Source organism: Ixodes scapularis, unplaced genomic scaffold (assembly GCF_016920785.2).
Source record: "Ixodes scapularis isolate PalLabHiFi unplaced genomic scaffold, ASM1692078v2 PGA_scaffold2__306_contigs__length_199485367, whole genome shotgun sequence".
Taxonomy (NCBI): domain Eukaryota; kingdom Metazoa; phylum Arthropoda; class Arachnida; order Ixodida; family Ixodidae; genus Ixodes; species Ixodes scapularis.
In genome coordinates this window covers 63,281,762-63,301,650 of record NW_024609857.1, presented here as the reverse complement: position 1 = coordinate 63,301,650, position 19,889 = coordinate 63,281,762, and the positions used below count along the sequence as shown (strand labels likewise).

At 45.7% G+C, this 19,889-nt stretch overlaps 2 protein-coding genes across 4 annotated transcripts; both read right to left on the bottom strand.

The window, feature by feature from the left end:
- Window positions 1-211: 211 nt before the first annotated feature.
- LOC120837133 lies at window positions 212-8,611 on the bottom strand. Its single transcript, XM_040206332.1, has 4 exons — window positions 8,343-8,611; window positions 2,966-3,099; window positions 1,331-1,376; window positions 212-308 (listed from the first exon to the last, which is right to left on the bottom strand). Exons 1-4 carry the CDS (start codon window positions 8,609-8,611, stop codon window positions 212-214), a joined length of 546 nt encoding a protein of 181 aa, XP_040062266.1.
- Window positions 6,389-7,968, bottom strand: LOC115311290. 3 transcript variants are annotated; one of them, XM_040206331.3, is made up of 4 exons: window positions 7,881-7,968; window positions 7,493-7,608; window positions 7,059-7,185; window positions 6,562-6,677 (listed from the first exon to the last, which is right to left on the bottom strand). In XM_040206331.3, the coding sequence occupies exons 1-4, from the start codon at window positions 7,949-7,951 to the stop codon at window positions 6,659-6,661; spliced, it is 333 nt and encodes a 110-aa protein (XP_040062265.1). In that variant the 5' UTR covers window positions 7,952-7,968; the 3' UTR covers window positions 6,562-6,658. The 3 variants fall into 3 exon arrangements, 2 of the variants coding, with proteins under 2 accessions (XP_040062265.1, XP_040062264.1); XM_040206330.3 differs by lacking the exon at window positions 6,562-6,677 and adding an exon at window positions 6,736-6,979; XR_006077978.1 differs by lacking the exons at window positions 7,059-7,185; window positions 7,493-7,608 and adding an exon at window positions 6,389-6,421 and having other exon boundaries at window positions 6,593-6,677.
- Window positions 8,612-19,889: the final 11,278 nt, after the last annotated feature.

Genomic DNA, 19,889 nt, shown 5'->3' with positions numbered 1-19,889 from the left:
GATTATAAAATATCGATCTAGGGCAGAACTGATCACCACATTTTGACCCACTTACGTCGCCCAAATTTTACGAACTTGAAAGTGCGTGCTCTGTGTGATATTGTTGTCGAATCACCATCATGAGAAAGAAAATTTTGAAGCTTCCATAACACACTGGTTATTAGAATTAAGGTCCAATCAAAAAGGAAAATTCAATGTAGGCTCATACCTTTCATTCGCCGTCGCTTTCGGGGGCATCACACAGTGCGGCGGTCACATCCTCCATGGACGCAGCTCGGTAGAGCAGTTCGCGAGTGCTCTTTACGAATCTAGAAGAAACAACCTTATAGACTAAAGAAACGCATGGTATATCGAATATTATTAAAAGTGAAAGCTGCTTACAACTCCCTGTAACGCCGAATTAGAGCGCAGCTCTTGAGGAGGAGGAGGGAAGGGCACTGGGGGGGGTTAAACTAACCAGGTGGGGGGGTCACGTGACCTTGGGGGTCACGTGACCCCCAATGCCGATGATGTCATCACTGAGGTCACTGATGACGTCATCATTGACGATGACGATGCGGGTACCGATGACGTCATTAGTGACGTTACTGATGGCTTCACCAGTGACGATGACGATGCGAATGTCGGTGACGTCATTAGTGACGTCGCTGATGACGTCATCAGTGATGATGACGATGACGATGCGGATGTTGGTAACGCCATCAGTGACGATGACGATGCGGATGCCGGTGACGTCATCAGTGATGATGACGATGACGATGCGGATGCCGGTGACGTCATCAGTGACGATGACGATGTGGATGCCGGTGACGACATCAGTGACGTCACTGATGACGTCATCAGTGATGATGACGATGTGGATGCTGGTGACGTCATCAGTGATGATGACGATGACGATGTGGATGCCGGTGACGTCATCAGTGATGATGACGATGACGATGTGGATGCCGGTGACGTCATCAGTGACGATGACGTCATTGGGGGTCACGCGACATCGGCGGGGGTCACGTGACCTCAGGGGAGTCACGTGACTTCGGGGGGTCACGTGACCTCGGGGGGGTCACGTGCCCCCACGAGGTCACGTGACCCCGGTGGGGGGCTCGCGCGGTGCATTATGGGACATTTCCCATGATGCACCGGGGTCACGTGACCTCGGGGGGGTCACGTGCCGCCCCACGAGGTCACGTGACCCCGGTGGGGGGCTCGCGCGGTGCATTATGGGACATTTCCCATGATGCACCGCGCGGTTACGCCGACGCCGACGGCGACGGCGACGCCGCTCAAGCCGGAAACGGGCCCCTAAGAGCTGCGCTCTAAAAAGAATATTTACCTGTAGCTCTTTTTTGCGTACTTTTCTTTCCTCCTTGCCTGTCCGGGTGCCGACCAGAGGTCGGCATTTTAGGTCGCCCTCACTCACCCTCACCCTCACAGCCACGCTCACCTAAGCCCCTCACTCACCCTCACCCTCACAGCTACACTCACCTTCAGCCCCTCACTCACCCTCACCCTCACAATCACACTCACCTTCAGCCCTTCACTCACCCTCACTGAACCTCACGGCCCTCACCGCCCTCACGGCCCTCACGCCCCTCACCGCCCTCACTCACTCATGGCCCTCACGACACTCACCGCCCTCACGCCACTCACCGCCCTCACGGCCCTCACCGCCCTCACGGCCCTCACGCACTCATAGCCCTCACGCCACTCACCGCCCTCACGGCCCTCACGGCCCTCACCGCCCTCACGGCCCTCACCGCCCTCACGGACCTCACGGACCTCACCGCCCTCACGGCCCTCACGCACTCACAGCCCTCACGCCACTCACCGCCCTCACGCCACTCACCGCCCTCACGGCCCTCACCGCCCTCACCGCACTCACGGCCCTCACGGCCCTCACCGCCCTCACGCCACTCACCGCCCTCACGCCACTCACCGCCCTCACGCCATTCACCGCCCTCACGCCCCTCACCGCCCATGCGGCCCTCACACCCCTCACGCCCCTCACGCACTCATGGCCCTCACGCCACTCAGGCCAGCTTCAGATGGGGCAATTTCGCCCAGAAACTTTACGTCGCAACACCAGCAACACGGGCCGCCCGCGATCACACGCAGCAACCAATTGCTGCAATTTGCCATCGTCATCATAACATTTTATTTTTCTTGCACTATTTAGACACAATTATGCGTTATAAACGTGTTTTTATGCATTTAAACCTCGTTAAGAATACTAATGCACCTTTCTGAAACAGTTTATTTCCAATAAAACGATCGATTTCAAACCAGAACCAAGTCATTCGGTGTCATCATCACCGGCACGAGGTATCGCGTGAAAATTTTGCGTCCCTGATTGGATGCAGCCGCTTCAAACGTATTCGAATTGCTCCGAATTGCTTGCTTATTTCGAGCCGGACCCGATCTCAGCAATTTGTCGATCTAGGGAAAGCTAGAGAACAACCCACCATTAACACCAAAATTGCTGAGAAAGATGCTCGATCTGAAGGGGGCCTCACGCACTCACCGCCCTCACACACCTCATGCACTGACCGCCCTCACGGCCCTCATGGCCCTCACGCCTCTCATGCCACTCACTGCCCTCACGCACTCGTGGCCCTCACACCCCTCACGCATTCACCGCCCTCACACCACTCACGCACTCATGGCCCTCACGCCACTCACCGCCCTCACGCCCCTCACGCACTCATGGCCCTCACCGCCCTCACGGCCCTCACCGCCCCCACGGCCCTCACGGCCCTCACGGCCCTCACCGCCCTCACGGCCCTCACCGCCCTCACCGCCCTCACGGCCCTCACGGCCCTCACCGCCCTCACAGCCCTCACAGCCCTCACTCACCCTCACACTCATGAATTTTCCTGGTTCAGAAACTCACTCACCCTCACCTCACCTGTGAAGATGAGGGTGAGTGAGGGTGAGTGAGGGCCCTCATGAGTGAGGTTTGCCGAGGTATGGTGCCGACATTCCTCGATGTGGTAGACAGACGTGTGTTCTCGTCCGACGTGCTCGTTCCAGTCAAGAACTGCTAGACTTTGCCTCAGGTCATAATTCTCGTTCTTGTAATGAATCCTTTTGTCTAAGTACACACTAAAAAAAATCAGTTCGAAAAAGAACTTTTAGGAGTTCTTCAGCTTGTCCATATTTTGCACCCTAAAAGGTTCTTTTAAGCACCTTATAAAAAAGTTCTTCATGAAGAACCTTTAAGGAGTTCTTTTAAGTTCTCTTTTCAATGAAACAGTTCTTCGTGAGGAACTTGTAAAAAGTTATTTTCAGCCCTTCTCTCGCTAAAACAGTTCTTGGTGCAGAACCGTTTAACAGTTCTTTTAAGTTCTCTTTTCAATGGAACAGTTCTTCGTGCAGAACGTTTAAAAAGTTCTTTCCAGTTGTTCTGTCGCTGAAACAGTTCTTTTTAGTTCTCTCTCGGATAAAGCGATTTTTCATCAAGTGCCTTTGGAAGGTTCTTATAAGCTCTTTTTTAATTAACCAGTTATGAAGAATCTTTATTGAGTTATTTTAGGGTCTAAGGAAATAAGTTCTAAATTACCTTTCAAGGGAACTTTTATGTTGGGTGCGCGAATACCTCCTCGGTTCGAAAAGAAGAGCGATATTTCTAGGTTCAACACTGCAATGAAAGTCATTGTGTACCGTGGACTTCTTGAATCTAGAAATATCGCTGCGCTATTTGAACCGAGGGGTATTCGCACACCCCAACAGTAAAAATCCCTTGAGAGGTTATTTAGAACTGTTATTACCTTAGACCCTAAAAAAACTCAATAAAGGTTTTTCATGATTTACTGGTCAATTGGAAGATCTTATAAGAAGCTTGCAAAGGTATTTGATGAAAAACCGTTCCATCCGAGAGAGAACTAAAAAAAACTACCAAGGATTTTATTTTAACCACTACTTGCTCACCCCTAACTTTTAAGTTACTTTTCACCGAGAGAGCTTTCTATTATGAACCTTTTCAATGAAAGTTTTGTTGCAAAGACCACTTTCGAGTTAACTTGAATAACTTATTCGCAAAAAGCGACTTGGGCAGCAATTTTAGGTGTACAGTAGCTCTTTCGTAAACCGCTCTTTATTGACTGTCTCGAACTGTTCAAAGAGGCATTATACATCACCTAGACGTTTTGCAAACGTCAACAGACGTGCAAAACAGGCTTTGAACGACAAGGCTCCTTTTCTGGGGCACTACATCTACTGCAGAACCACTGGCTTGGATGGGTATTCAAGTACACATTCATCGTTGATACTCTTGTCAAGACGAAGTATGAGGTATAGGGAATAAAGGTAGGAGAACAAAAGAGATGCTCTGCAATGTCCAACCGGTCAAGGGTGAAATGAAGACAAGATACCGCGGTTCACAAAAAAAAAAAACATACTCACGTTTATTGAACATGACTAGATTGAAACTTAGCACATGAGTAGAATGCTTCTCTGCCTAAAATATAGATCAAATATAACACGGCCTAGTGGAACACTGAAATGAGACACTGAAATTTTGGCCTTGAGAAAATGGAGACAACGTTCTAGATGTCTGATTTCATATATGGCACGTTAGCGAGCTCAGATCTATTATTTGACCACTAACAAAAGAAAACAAAAACTGACTTGGAAAAACTTCAAAACCCTTTCTTTTTGAGGTATACTTTATGGATAAAAATGCTATCTTGGAGACGAGATGGACGAGGCAACCAGTCAGCTGTGGAAGCAGGAAAAAGGAAATTGCGGCAAAACAAGACTTCTGGCCCCTTCCTTCTCATGATGCCCCTCTCCAACCACACACTGCGAGGGCGCATGGCACAAACAGGTGTTAAACCCAGACAAAGAGCACAACGCACTGCAAGTAGGCAGCTGCAAACCAGGCTGTTAGTTGAATTTAGACAGTGCCTAACTTTCTTAGTATACCCTTTTTAGGTTTGAACTAACTCAAAACCAGACAAAACTGATCCACCATTCAGGCTGTCTATTGCTTTGAAAGTTTAGTGGAAAAGGTGTTAAAATTACCACTTCGGGAATACAGAGGGCCGGGTACAGCTAAATAACATCAGTGGTGGTGTTGCCAGCGATGTCTACCCTCCTTGCCTGTTACGTCTGTGCCATTATTTGAAGTAAGAGCTTCACATCTGTTGCAGCCTTGGAGCATTCAGCAGCCATAATCTCTACGTGGTCTGCACAGTTCTCGGTACCTTCTACGTCATGATGTGGAACCTGAAAAAAAAAGTCAGTGCCATGCACAGAATATGGGATTTGAAGAACAAAGTTGTGTACCAGACGAACTCCAGCAAGCCTTATTTTATGTTATGTAAAAAATTGTAATTTAAACAGTGGGTGCACGGGTCCAAATAGATCAAGTTATATGCACTCTATATTTTAGCTATAATAAGGCAGTTCAATGCAGCAAAGGAGATTTAACCGAGAGACAACCAGAGAGTATTTGATATATCTGACAAGCCATGCAACTGTGACTTTTACAGATTACCTTTACAGCGATGTGATTCGTTCAAGTCACTTTGGAGCACCTGTTGCAGTAGTCAGAAGTCCATTTAGGAGTAGCCAAAAGTACGTTTAGGAGCTGCTAAAAGATGTATTGGCATGTAAGCAAAAACTTCGTCTTTATTCTTACCACTGTGAGTATTATCATACGGGTAATGTGTTGGCATGCTCAACTAAAACACTATCTACTTTGCCCTCCCACTCCTGTGCAACCTTTTGTTAACATCAATTGCTTGACAAGTTTGATTCTCTCGAACAAAGCAGTATCTGCTTAGTTGCACATAGAAGCACCAGACATGGCAACAACAGTCTGAGTGATGATGGATAGTATAAACTTCTGTGAATAGTGGTTTTAGGTACGGAATCAAAAGTAAAGCAAACAGTACGTACCACTAAAATAAAATAATGTAAAAATAGAAACATTTTGAGTACTCAAAGTGATGTTTTGTTACAGTTCTAAAGGTTATAATAAAACAAAAATTTCGTCATTTGATTGTGAATATTAATGTCGCATATTTAAGACTTCATAACAAGAATCTGCATGCGAACAATAAATATGCCTTTTAAAAACAATCAAGCCGAATTTGGTAAGGTCATTCCCAAGCCTCTAACCATTCCTCTGGACGGGCAAATGAAAACTGTATAAAGATTCCTCTCATTTTGGCAAAATGTAACAGGCTAAGCACTTTGAAGCATATGGTGCAGCAATTACATAACTACATTTAGCTTAATAACTATTTAAGAACAGTTCCCGCTTCCAGGTTAGTTTTATTTCTTTTAACTGTGTCTGAACCAGATTATAACAAACTTACCATGGTCCTTTTTTATTTTTGAATACAGTCACTGCGTTGGCGTTTTTCCTATCGCTTTCGTCCACCACCTTTGCCATAGTTTTCCTTGTTTTGCTGAACTTCTGGCAGATGCATAAGAAGCAACCTTTCTTTTTTCATTTTGTTAATAAGGCTGTGCCGCAGCGAATCCTACAGTGAGACTGACGAGTAGCAAGCCTGTTACAATGCAGATAATGAACTTCGATACAAGCCTTTCAATTGTCAGAATGAAAACAAGTTCTTGTAAATCTTACGCAGCGTCCAGTGGAGTCGGCCAGGAAGGGGTATGCCGCTTGGAGGGCACGCATGACATCATCTAGCTAAGACCGACTTGGCGTTCTGGAAAGAAAAAACAACAAATGTTAGCCTCTATATTAAGATATATAAGTGAGGACTTCAAATGCTGCTGCTTTCGGAGTTTTGCTCAGAATGTCGTCTGCCAACGCAGCGACCAACTTTGTTCGTGCTTCATTTCGCTGTGGTTGAAGGAACAGTTCACTCTTTTCACACAGCCTCTGTAACAGTAGCGAGGGAAATTATGGGAGAGTATATATCTGTGGCCATACATCCTTACAACCTCTGTAGACCAAACTGAGGCTGCTGTGTTACTAGCACGAGGCACATTGGAGGGTCCAGGCAAGCTGAAAACTAACAATGTAATTAGTGCATCTCGAATTTCACAAATGGAACGCAAATTTCGAATTGAGTAATGTGCCCCACCTTTCTTTTATGTCTCCTTTTAGCTGTTCAATCAGTTTTAGCAGTTTGACTCGCAGTTTCATAGCAGGGAGCAACTGCTCAATCATCCACACTGACAAGTTTAGTAACGTCTTCCCATCAACCTCTTCTGCATAAAAGGAGATAAAATATTGCACACACAGTTTATATCATACATATATGTTATATATGTTAATGACAGAAGTTATACCACATTTTTCTACCCTTTTATTCCGATGGTGTACACAAATATAGTATAAAGAGAGTGAAGATGGGGGGGGGGGGGGGGGGGGACAACCATAAAGCAGTGGCATGCATCACACCCACACTGCTTCCGTTTTCTGGTTTCCCAGATCCTCCCTCGACATGTTTACGTCTCATGTGCTTCTTGAAGCTCTTAAATGCAATAAAATATCGTCCAGACGGAGAGTACTCACCCAACTTGCAAACAGAATTAAAGTCCGGGTCACCATGAGCTATCTGGACATGATTTGCCAGATGACTCCCTATGTGGTAGCACTGCGAAAACTTTGAACACTCGTATCCGCTCATGCTGAAATCGCACAAACGACGACAAATCTCACCAATCGCCGAAAGACCCGGAAGCAGTTCGTCGCTCACAAAACGTGTCCAAATATCCACACTGCACTACAAGTTTTATAAAAAAAAATATTCGCGTGCACATGGAAGTATGGAAGGATAGCACCATCGAGACCCCGATCAGCCACCGTTACCGGCGTTACCCTCAACTTGGAAACTGAAAACGCGAGACGAAACTGACGCCGCCAACCAACACAAACAAAGAGGACGGAGCATTCTGCTTACCTTCGAATCTTTGGGCGAAGTCTCCAAGGTTTTGCTTTGTCAACCAATCTGACATGTCCTGGAGCTTCCATCTACACAGATCTGTATGTTCTCGCACCATGAACCCATCCATTGAATGCCGCCGACAGAACCAGGTCGAAACAGTAAACAGCGAACCCCGAATTGTTGGCCGCCGTTACTTTCGAATTTACAGAATCTCACGCACGCAAACGGCGCGGCGCAGCGGTACCACCGGCACTCCTTCGCGCGCAACCGCTTCTTCGAAAACAAAAAAGAAAGAAAAAAAACAACAAAAAAAACGTTATGAAGAACTTTTTTCCAGGCAAACGTTCTTCATCGCCCGGTCGCCTTTCTGCTGCGCCAGGGGGCGACACTGTTTGAGCGAAAACAGTTCTTCACGAGGAAAAAGAGTTCTTGGGGCGGCGAAGAACCTTTCAAGAACGGATTTTTTTAAGAGTGTACATGAGCACTGTGTTGTTGAAGGACTCAACAAAAAAGGTATTTTTAGAGTGTACAAAATCTTGAGCAAACTTGTACACAGTTGTTGATTTTATAAATTTCGTCAGAAGTTCCACAGCCACGGGATCCTTGATAAGGAGAGTGCTTAGAACGTGACCAACTGTTTTACACTGCGAATCGGAAGCACACATTTGATGGTTGCCTGAAAAATGCTCTACGCAGTTCAACAACGTTGCTCGCAGTTTATCAGCACTACCACCACAGTTGTCCATCGCGAAGTAGGCGTGATTGCGCACTGCCTGGCATTTGTCAGAGAGTTCATGGTGCCATGTTTTACCTTCATTTTTCTTTGGTCCTGAGGATATGACCATCATGCCATTCTTGATAGTCTTTGCGGCGTGCCATCGATCATTTGAATTTGTTGTGTTGCTATTCCTGTCTCGAATTATCTTGTTGATAGAGGTGTTTCTATCATGCGCATGATCATTCACGTGAATCCCCCTTCCGTCAAAATACTCGTACATTTTCCTTGTACCCAAGGCTTCGTGTTTCTGGGAAGAAATTTCCTCATCCTTCGTCACATGAACAATTCCTACCACTTTGTGCGACTTTTGACCAATCGCAACGACATCTGTGTGGTAAGAGTTTTTGCGACACGCATGCCGCGCGTCCGTCTCGATGCTTATACTAGTTGTAGAGGCAGTCGGGGGTTTACTATCCCTACACTCTTCTTGCTGGGCTGCTGCGAGAGACTCCATCTTCAACATGTTCACTGCTGCCTTGATTTTTGTTGCCAGGCTTTCTAGAGCCCTTGAAGAGTATGGTAAGGTGCTGAACTCACAGAACTTCTGAAACTGCACTGGGAGCATACCGCTGCAGATATACGCAAGGGCAAAATGACAGTCAACAAATCGCAAGTCTCCGATCTTGCTGCTGGTGCGAAGAATCAAAGAGTGGTCCTTGCATTTCCAGTGGAGTGTAGACCCAAAGCCAGGGGGAGTCGTGTTTTCTAATACCAAGGTCTCTGGACAAGTTGTCCTGTGGTCCAGCAGAGTCCTCAACATCTCAAAGAGCGCAGACGTGTCGCAAACAACTAACGTTGATTCGCATGTCGTTCTGAACTTGCTTGTTACATGTCCAGATCTGTTAGTTCCAGGACAACGCGGCGCCTCCAAGAGGCACTCCAGAGCTTTCATTATTATTGTGTTTAGAGAATTACCTTCATTTGCGACTTTAGTTTTCTGTAGCAGGATGCCGAACTTCGTCATTTCATCTTCAGAGGGAAATCTCAGGTTGATGCTACGCCGCAGCTTACCCCTCTGGCATGCGTATTCTTTTAGGCTGCCGTCCCGCAATCTTTTTCTCGAGATAAACGTGGAGGGCTCGGACACCTCCATGGTTGTTCACTTTGATGCGATTGCTGGAATAATAAAGAACCAGAGATAATAAATACCATATTACCTGGGCTAAGACAAATGCGTGCTATGTAGAATAAAAATATGTACTAACTAGTGTTTCAGCGAGAACCTCAGACAGGAAATAGTTGTCGCTGATGTCCTCTGAACGAAAAGACTCGAAGAGGCGCGAGCAGACGAAAAATCTTGTGAAGTGTCATTTTTGAGTTTTCTTTCGCATGCTTTCAAGCCCGAAGGTCAGCACTAGGATTTAGGTTACGAAGTAGGCAACGCAGTCAAGCGTCAAGGGAGTGAAAACAGAAGGAAAGGAAGGACAAGCGACTTTCACTTTTTCGTTGTGTTTGTGGAATCACGAACTGCCCTCTGGGCTAATCTTTTCTAATCCGCTAAGATTATTGGCACCCCCAAACGTCAGCCGGCTGGGTCATGTCTTCAGAAATGGCAAACGTGGAGAGGGGTAATTTTCCTCCTTCTTGTTGGGGAGAGGAGGAAAACGAAGGTTGGAAAGGGCGCGGATCCTCCTCTCTGCTTGTTTGTCGGTCTTTAAGGAACGTTTCTATGGAAACATTGGCTAAAGGTATAAATACTAATGTTCCCAGGACGTTTGTGATTAACATTCCCACGCGGAACATTCTTCGCACGTTGGGTAAAGCGCGAAACACATGTACGACGAAACCGTCCGATCCGACGTGCGGACTGCCGGAATGACTTTGGGGGGCGAGGGTTTTCGTAGCACCGGAGAGCGTTCAAACCCTCGCCTCCGACCGTCGTATTGCCTGATCGGACGTCGGATCGGACTGTTTCGTCGTACATGTGTTTTGCGCTTTACGAACATTTCTGCAACGTATGTTTTAATCGATTGGAATATGTTACCTGGATACTTCCACAATAGCACTACATGCCTCGCGCGGACGAGAAACAGCCGTGTCCGAAATACTGGCCATAAAACCGTCTTCAATCGACATATGAAGAGTTGCTGTTCGGAACAGCACTTCCAGCACGGATGTCTAGTGAAGAACGTCACGCACTTCAATTCGGCATTACGCTGCAGCGCTTTCATAAAGAGGCATGGCATTATACTGCTTATTTCTATCTAATCGCGTAGCCTTCTCTCGTCGAACAGCGGTGCCAGTCAGCCCTAGTCCGCGCAGAAAACGGAAGACAGTCGAATATATCGTTCTCCACCAAGGTTGTTCCCCACTCATGAAACTACCGCGCGCCATATTTTGCTTACGCAGCAAACGAAATAAACTATGAAATTATATTTGATTAAATAAAAACAGAAAGAATAAATATAGGGACGGACCGAACAGCACCTGTTTTTATTTAACTTCACCAACGCGCTCACGTCGAACTAAGCATATATTTGATTATTTGTATATTTCAAACATACAATAATTTACAGGATGAAATTATAAGCGCGCAGAAAGTTGTATTACATGGCATAACCAGCAGAACCGTGCATCAACTAATTCGCTGTGGGATCAGTGGCGTTTTTTTTTTCCGCGCATACCTTGATACCTTCGCATTACGCCGCATTCCCGCGTACTTTCCACTCGGTGCGGTGGCTCACCTGCGGCTCCGTGGTGATCTTTTAGAGCGCAGCTCTTAGGGGCCCGTTTCCAGCCTGAGCGGCGTCGGCTCAGGCTGGAAACCCTTCCCTACTCCTCCTCAAGAGCTGCGCTCCAATTCGGCGTTACAGGGATTTGTAAACGGCTTTTTCCTCTTTCGGCCATCCTTGAGACGTGAACACCTTGTAAGTATCAGCGTTCGGTGTGGTTTCTTGTATCAGCATTCGGAGTGGTTTCTTGAGATGTATGTTTTGCGTGACATATTGTTTCATGCTGGCAGGTCCTGTTGGTGTGGTGAGCAGTGCAAGGCGTGCAAGCCTTTCCACGATGCCTGCACGCCGTACTCCCTCGAGTTATTTTTTTTTTTTGCCCATGGAGTATTATTATCACTGTTATTATTGCTGTTTGTTGTTAGATGTATAGGCACTGTACGCCACAAGCGAGCACCACAGATTAAGAGGTCGTGCCGATATTAGGCTTTTCAAATTGCCCGGCTGTTGGCATTATTTGGCCCGCAAGAATCAGAAACTTGATGGGTCAAATAGTAACTTCTCTCAAAAATGTCCGTAACTGGTCACATTTTTGTGCTCTGCATTTTATTCTTGATGACGAGCGGTGTACCACTTTTAGGCTTTGTGTTGTTGGTGGACACCCCACAAAAATAAAGATTATTATTATTATTATTATAAGGCAAACAAACATTGCCGTTGTTCGACGTCTCCTCGGCAGCTACCGCCTCGCGACGTTGAAAAAACAAGTTTTTTTGTGCGTGTTCAGACTTCAAATTTTAGCACAGAAATGTGACCAGTTATATACATTCTTGAGAGAAGTTACTAGTTGATCCATCAAGTTTCTGATTTTTCGAGCCATTTTAAAGTATAAAGTGTTTTTTTTTTTTTTTTTGGGGGGGGGGGGGGGGGAGCGTAAATAGTGCGCTTATGGCAGCAACAGGCGCGGTTGTGACGGACGAGTATATCAAATGTTTATAAAGGCTAAGGCTATGTATATGCCGGAGGTATGGCCCTTGACAGGTCTGCGGTCTGGAAACTCCGTCGGTATCTGCATTAGGGGTCTATATCATATTGTTGAGTAGAATTCGTTTGAGAGAACTGACGTTCTAGCGAATAGGCTCAGTTTAGCGGCTGGAAGTTGGGCTTCCAAACAGACTAGCGGTCACCCCCTGCTACCGCTCGGGGGAAACGAATATAATATCAAGCTCGAGCGTGTACCGCCAAGGTTTCGGCACTAGGCTACAATATCGGGGGCGGATACTAAACGGAATGCTGGTGGCTGTCTCAAAGGAACGCCGCCATTTGCTAAAGTGTCGTTCAGTGAAACGTCGTGGGCGGGGCTTTGTTTGCTTAAGTGAGTGCCTCCCCTGATGGTTGACTTTGTCCCTAATCAAGGCGCTCCCATGATGCGACGGACGAGTTTCCAGACCGCAGTCATGAGGGATTGTGTTTGGGGGCAGAAAAATCAAAAGCAAAAAAGTGTCGAACTGTTAAGCTTGGGTTTCCTTCGTGCCCTAAATGCACTATAAAAATATTTCACCTTATTCTTATAAATTTATGTGGTGCATCAGAAGGTAACCATTACGAAACAACTCGCTTCAAAATTCTGCCTTGTAATCTCGGAAGAAAGAGCAGACAACTTCCCTTTCTGAAGCCGAAGACGTCGTGATTGCGCTATTTGGGGGAAAGCGCGCCCATATTTTTGAAGACTTGAGCCTCTTTCACACTGGTACCACAAAGATATTCCATCCATCATATCGCAAGAAACTTCGGAGCCTAACGGAATCTCGACTTGTTCGCTGCTATCTGAAGCTGTTCATGTCACATTGGCCCGACTGCATGAAACAAAATGTGTCTGAATATCGGCGGTTGTGGTTTAGCCTGACATGTACGTCTCCGATGACAAACTTTCACTATCATCCTGGGTAGTTAGGCTGAGCTATACTGTCATTTGCAGCCACCAGTGATCAAAACCATTAATCAGAAGAATGTGTGCTTTTGCTAGTTGTCGGCAGAGTAAGGTTATATAGGTAAAGCAGGCTGGCAAATGTCATAGTCTAACCTCCTCTGCAAGTGTATTTGATTTGTTGCAGTGGTTTCTATCCAGAATGTGAAGGGTGTAGAGAGAGGACTTAAAGTGTGGTTATTTTATAGTGTCCTCAAGTTTGGCCATAGTTCGATATGCACCATACATTTCTGGCACTTCGTTATAGAAACCAGGCTTTCTTTCGTTACATTTCACCACACACAGCTAACATTTCAAAACCGCTGATGACGCTTGCATCGAGTGTCATTGGCAGAGCGTTTGTTTTCAGTGCCAGCCACATCCACTTAGTTAGAGGACGTTATTTGTGGTTACAGGTTGTTTCAGTTCCAGTAATGGAGAGAGTGAAACGACGGCGAAGGATAGAAAGTCGAAGGAGCAATAAAAAAGCAAAGCAAGATATTGCTGATACATATTCCTTCGTATGTCGCTCTTCCAGCGAGTGTGGTTCATACGGCACAGATTCACCAGGAGAGGATTCCGATGAGTCCGAGTCTTCCTCACGGTCCACTTCAAGCCATGACTGCACCACCATTGGATATATACAGGCACAGACAGCTCGTCTACAAACAGCGAGCACTCTGTGCAGAATATGGGAGCCAAAGTCAGTACAGGACAGAGTGCTGGGCTGGAAAGCACTTCCAGAAGCGGGTCGCTGACAAATGACCTTGCCGCTTGGGCAACAGCGAATCACATACGTTTGCACCATGTCAAGTCTTCTACACATACTGAAGCAACACCGTCCAGAGCTTCCTAAAGATGCAAGAACTCTACTTCACACTCCAAGGACATCACTTGTCAAGCAGATGAAAGAAGGAAACTACTTCTATTTTGGACTGGAGCATTCTGTAAAAGAAGGGAGGAAGCCTGGACTGAAAAGTCCAGCCTTCATTCCCTCTTTTAACACAAGGTCATTTTTCCACTCACTGATGCACCACTAAGAACAGATGAATCATTCGAAACCCAAGAGCAGCCGCAACATCACAAGGCAGTGTCTCCCCTCCTCTCTGTGTGTCGCACCTTGGTATCTTCCTTCCCATTTGAATACATGCATCTTGTTTGTCTTGGGGTTATGAAGCGACTGCTTGTTACCATTTTTAATGGGAATGTGTCTGATGCCATGCTGCCTCCTAGGGTAAAGAGCCTAGTATCTGCACATCTCAACAAGTTCTAGCAGTATCCACCCGAAGAATTTAGCAGAAAGCCTCGGAGTCTTGACGAGCTACAACGATAGAAGGCGACCGAGTTGAGAAACTTCTTGTTCTATTTTGGACCACTTGTATTGAAGGACTACGTGCGAGATTTCTACTACAACCATTTCTTAAAGCTTCACGTGGCTGTTAGTATTCTTGCGAATCCAAATCTTTACCTGGTGAAGAACACTGCTGCTCATGAGCTTCTTGTCTCATTTGTTGAAGAGGCAGGCAAATTGTACGGTCGTGGCATTTACGTTTACAACGTTCATTCGCTCGTCCACTTGGCTGCACATGCAAAAAGGCACAGGTAATTAGACATTTTCTTGGCATTTCCATTTGAGAACCAGCTGGGGCAGTTGAAAAAACTTATTCACACAAACCACCGGCCGCTTCAACAGATAGTTCGAAGGGCAGCTGAAGGGACCGTTTCCAGCCCCCAAGTCAAAAGCGTCCCTGGCACGTTGTCAAAAAAATTACACCATCTTCCCGAGGGGAACCATGGGTCGCGGATCGTTATTAACGGTGTTAGTAACCTTGTTAACTTGCGTGTTATTACGTTCGTTTGTGGGGTGGTGCTGACGCTTCCGCCAACCCACTAACTGACGGGTCTGTTGCTTCCATCATACTTCATCGGAAGAACGGAGTGAAGTGGAGTCAAGAGCGCTACCGCTACTTATATTCACACTTGAAGGAGAGGAGACTAGAGGAGGAGAGCTGCGCATGCGCGCGCGGCGTGAGTAGAAGTGAACGCACGCGGAGTGCACGCAGCTGGTAGAGAGAGAGAGCGGAGAGAGTAGCGCGCAGCTGTTGGAGAGAGGGAAGGAGGAGAGTTGCGCATGCGTAGTGTGAGTGCGGACTACGACGCCGCGGGACATAGACCCGAGCAAGACATGCTCCGCATCTAAAAGTATCCCGAAGGAAAAATCCATCAATGTAACACTGTTTGGCAGTCAATGTTTTCTAGTGGACCGCTGACTGTGCCTGACTGTACGTCAAGCATGTCTGATTGTCCAACAAGTTACTCTGACCGACAGTCAAACTCCAGTCAGACCCCGCTTGTCGGCTTTCTGATGGTTTCCTGGTAGCAGTCGGCCGCCGCGAAATGCCGTCAAGATTTCTTGGTGGCGATTCTGATTGTACGTCGATTGTCTCTGACTGTACGTCAAAAAACTTTGACGTGCAGACAGACGTACGGTGAAAGGACGTAAAGTTCGTTCGGATACCACTATTTCGTCAAATCTATGAATACGTAAAATAATCTGTGCACGAAAAAACGATTTCGGGACGTGAGCCTATAAAACCACTAATGTTAGAGATACGACAAGCAGGACACCCGACAACCCTGATCAGAAGCCCGCCGAACACGCCCAACACGCCACCGACGCCACTTTTACTTTCGCTTCGTCCGTAGAGGTTCACCGAGCTTCCATGCAGTACGATCGCTCTCGACTCGTTTAGTTTAGCCCACACCAGATAGAAAGTTTATACCTTTCTATCTGGTGTGGGCTATTGGCCTTACCGCTGTGTCGCAGCTCATTATTATTGTTTCATAAAGAGCGCAGACAAAAAGCGTCCGCGAGCGTAATTCAGATATGTCTGCTGCTCGCGTTCGTCCGTGGAAGTCAGGGCTGCCTGTCATAGCATGCATGCTTGCTCTCTAGCTTCAACGGAGTCACATGCGTTTTGTGAATTAAAGTGAATACGGTCGTCCCGAAAGGTTCAGACATCGAGGGCGTTTCTCTGAACGATGCCTTGGGTGCACGTGGGCCCGTTTGTAAAGGAATGCCCCTTTTGTCTAAAAAACGCAAATTCCAAAAGTAAAAAAAAAACATGAAATAAGGACGGGTACACACTTTTTTTGATTTTCGATGTCATGAATTACATTCATTTTAAGGACTTGTGAACCGTTTCATAGCCACGCAAGATGGCCACCTCAGCTTGTGAACCGTTTCATAGCCATCCAAGGTGGCCATCTCAGAATGCGAGCTTTTATATAAATGCTGCCCTTAATGATGAAATTCCCTTGTTCGAATTCAATATGAGCACCTGTCACCATTGCTGAGAAACCCTGAGCACCGGCATAAGGTTCCAAATTATTATAGGATTTTCGAACTTCTGCATTGGAAGTGATGCAATAACATTGGCCAAATGTTATATATTTTATTCGAAATTGAACGTGCGGTAATGGCCCACAGTGTAATATAAGATTGCACATTTTTCAGACTCTGAAGAAGATGTAAGGAAATTTCGAATGGAGGAGAAGCGTCGTCTTTGTAAGAATCGATCAAGAGAAAAAAGAATGGTTTGTGCTTTTGCATTATCTCTGTATTCCAAGAAACTTGTTGTGCACTCCTGTTAGGCTGAAAACCTTATAGTGTTGCTATAGATTTGGATACCCGGTAGGTCCATGATTTTAAATTTAAATTAAAGCACACCTTCAAGCTAGTATGGTTTTCGCTTCCTGGTGTATAAAAAAATGCACACAAAAAACACGGAACTTTGTGATCGTTGATATTACATTGTAGTAAAATCTTCCAAATTTAACTGTGGCTATTATGCAAGGGTATACGTCAGGCAGCGATGTTCTAAAAACCTAAGTTCATTATTTGTGTTTTTTCTTTAAATTCAGAATTGAAAAAAAAGTTTTTGTATAGGAAGAAAATATATAAATCCCCTAAATTAGGTATGACTGGGCTCCTTTATGGGTTTAAATTTATGTCAAATCTGTCATTTGCTTTCCATCCCAATGTAGGTAATGGACGTTCTGAGGCTGCAGTCTATAAATAGTGCTAGATTAAATTTAACGGAGCTCATGAGTGGGCAATTAGAAAAAACCTTCGCGAGTCCAGCAGTATTTCTGCTTAAGCATGGTGTAACAGTAGGAAAAGGCGCGGAGAAAGGTGCAAAAAACTCTTCAATATTCAATTCAATATTATTCGGCCAAAACCACTGTTCACTTTGAATTTGCTTCAAACTCAAAATCCATTATTTGCACATGCCTAACGAAGAGTTGTCGGATTCTGTGAAAATGGTGCTCACAATGATTGCAATGAATAGCTAGCGCTACTCGTGATCGGTTGAGTAGCTATGTGCTCCGCTTAGCGGCGGGTTCTATGAACAGCAGCAGGTTAGATACCTGCGAGGGCAGTGTGAGACATATTCAACACAGAAGTATCCGTTTGATGTCGAACTCGCGGCAATTACGTCGCCGTGATACAAACTCTCTACAAAGTAGCCCACAACATCTTTTTACGTCAAACACAGATTGAAGACACCATCGGTACTCCTAATAGGTTAATTGAGACGTCTACAAAATTGCCGGCGTATGATTGTTCAATGAATAAATAAATATGTGTATAGCCCAGGTCTTCTGTATACACATAAGACTTTAGTCTCCCAATGCTCCAACAACTGCAGTTTTTTCTACGGGCTAACTTTTAAAGAGGTTCTATAAAATTGTTTGACTTGAAAGCTCAAAATTGTTTGCTCCAAAAGTGAGAATCTCTGCCCCAAAACCAGTTTTTACCTGCTACAAGAGCTCCAAATCTCCACTTGTCAGTTCCATCATTTTAGTTCCCACTTGCTTTAACTTAATTTATTCTGACAGTGTTGTTTGTTTTACCTTTTCAGATCGAGCATCGCTCAAGGCAGGTGTTTTCTGTGACCTAATAAAGATATAACAAGTTTGATTTTGCATTTTACTTGTCATTTTCTTGGCTGTTGTCCTTGAATTTAACTTGCAGTGATCCTATGGCAGTCGAAAGTATGTAATAGTTTCTCTGGCAACGCTGCAATCTGGTTAGCCTATCCTATCAGCTCAGCAGTGATCACAATCACACCTTCCATCAAGTATGTTCCATCAAAGACCACCACGATACGTTCCAGCAAAGACCACTACAGTATGTTCCATCAAAGACCACCACATACGTAATTTGGGACATTCCATCAGTAGCAGTCGGACGTCATCTGATGGACCATCAGGACACGTTCCACCAGGGCTGCTGACGGGCAGTCAGTGTCCCAAATTACGTATATTGATGGAATTTTCAATAGGGATGCTAAGGGACCGATCCTCTCTAGCTTTAAAGGGGATCAGTATGAGAAAGTCACCGGGAAAGATTGCACTATTTCGACAGCTGATGGAAACAACTGTGTCTGCATGCAAGATGAAAGCATTGTGCTTGTAAAAAAACATCCTCACGGCTAATGAGGATATAATGGTGTGTGGAACATACTTCAAACACAAAAGCAACTTTTATAAGCACCCAGTATCTTCTTCAGACTCGTGCGTGTATCGATGCTCGAAGCCTTCAGAAACCCTGTACTGTTGGAGCCTCAGGGATGTAAAGTGGAAATGTGCATGCTTCCCCAGAAGCGACAACAAATATGTTGTCTACCCGCACCTCCACCTGATCGCTCTGGCGATCACTGCTTGCCTCACAGGTAGAAATGCTGAGTTTTCATTTTGTCATCGAATAGTCATGGAGGGTTCAAATCCAATGCGCATTTCTTTTTTCAGAACGACATGTATTCTGTGGTCGAATTTGATGAATGCGACCTGGAAGTTGAAGTTGTACCGCAGGCATGGATTGAAGGAGATAAATGTGCCTGGCCGCCGTTACCACCCAAAAAGATTCGCAAGGCAATAAAGAACTGTGCACCCAAATACGACACATGGCCACAATTCCCATTATCCAGAAGGCTGCGACTGGTATGTCTGTCTTTGCACTTCATCAAAGAAACAAAAATGGCTTGCATGATTGTTTTGCGACCAAATTCTTTAGACATATGTTGATACTTTACAGGCACATTAAACTTGATCGTCCTCTTTTCCTCAATTTCATCAACAAGGGCAGCATTTATATAAGAGTAAAGCTATACGCACTCATAAATATCGCCAAATGCCTCGATAAAACAAAATGTTCGAGGAAAAAAAAAAAAAAAAAAAGAGAGCAGCACTACCGCGCTTCGAACCCGCGACCACATGCGTACAAATCGGACACCTTAACCGCTATGCTACACAACCGTTAGGGAAACTCGATTTGACTATTCGTTTTATACGAAATGCTTTGGCTGCAAATGCAGTTAAGCCGTCAGCATGTTATGCAAAGCACTCGTACATCACTCGCCGTACTTCAGTTCTACTCACCTGCCATGTAGAGTACTTTCGCGTCGTAGAACGATCCTTTTGTTCGCGCATCACCGGTCCAGTAGACCTGGTACACCCTGTCGTCTTCAACTACACCGCCAAAGTCCCTTACATCGTCGGAACTCACAACACGCTGGGTCTTGTCGAGTAGAAATTCTACTAAA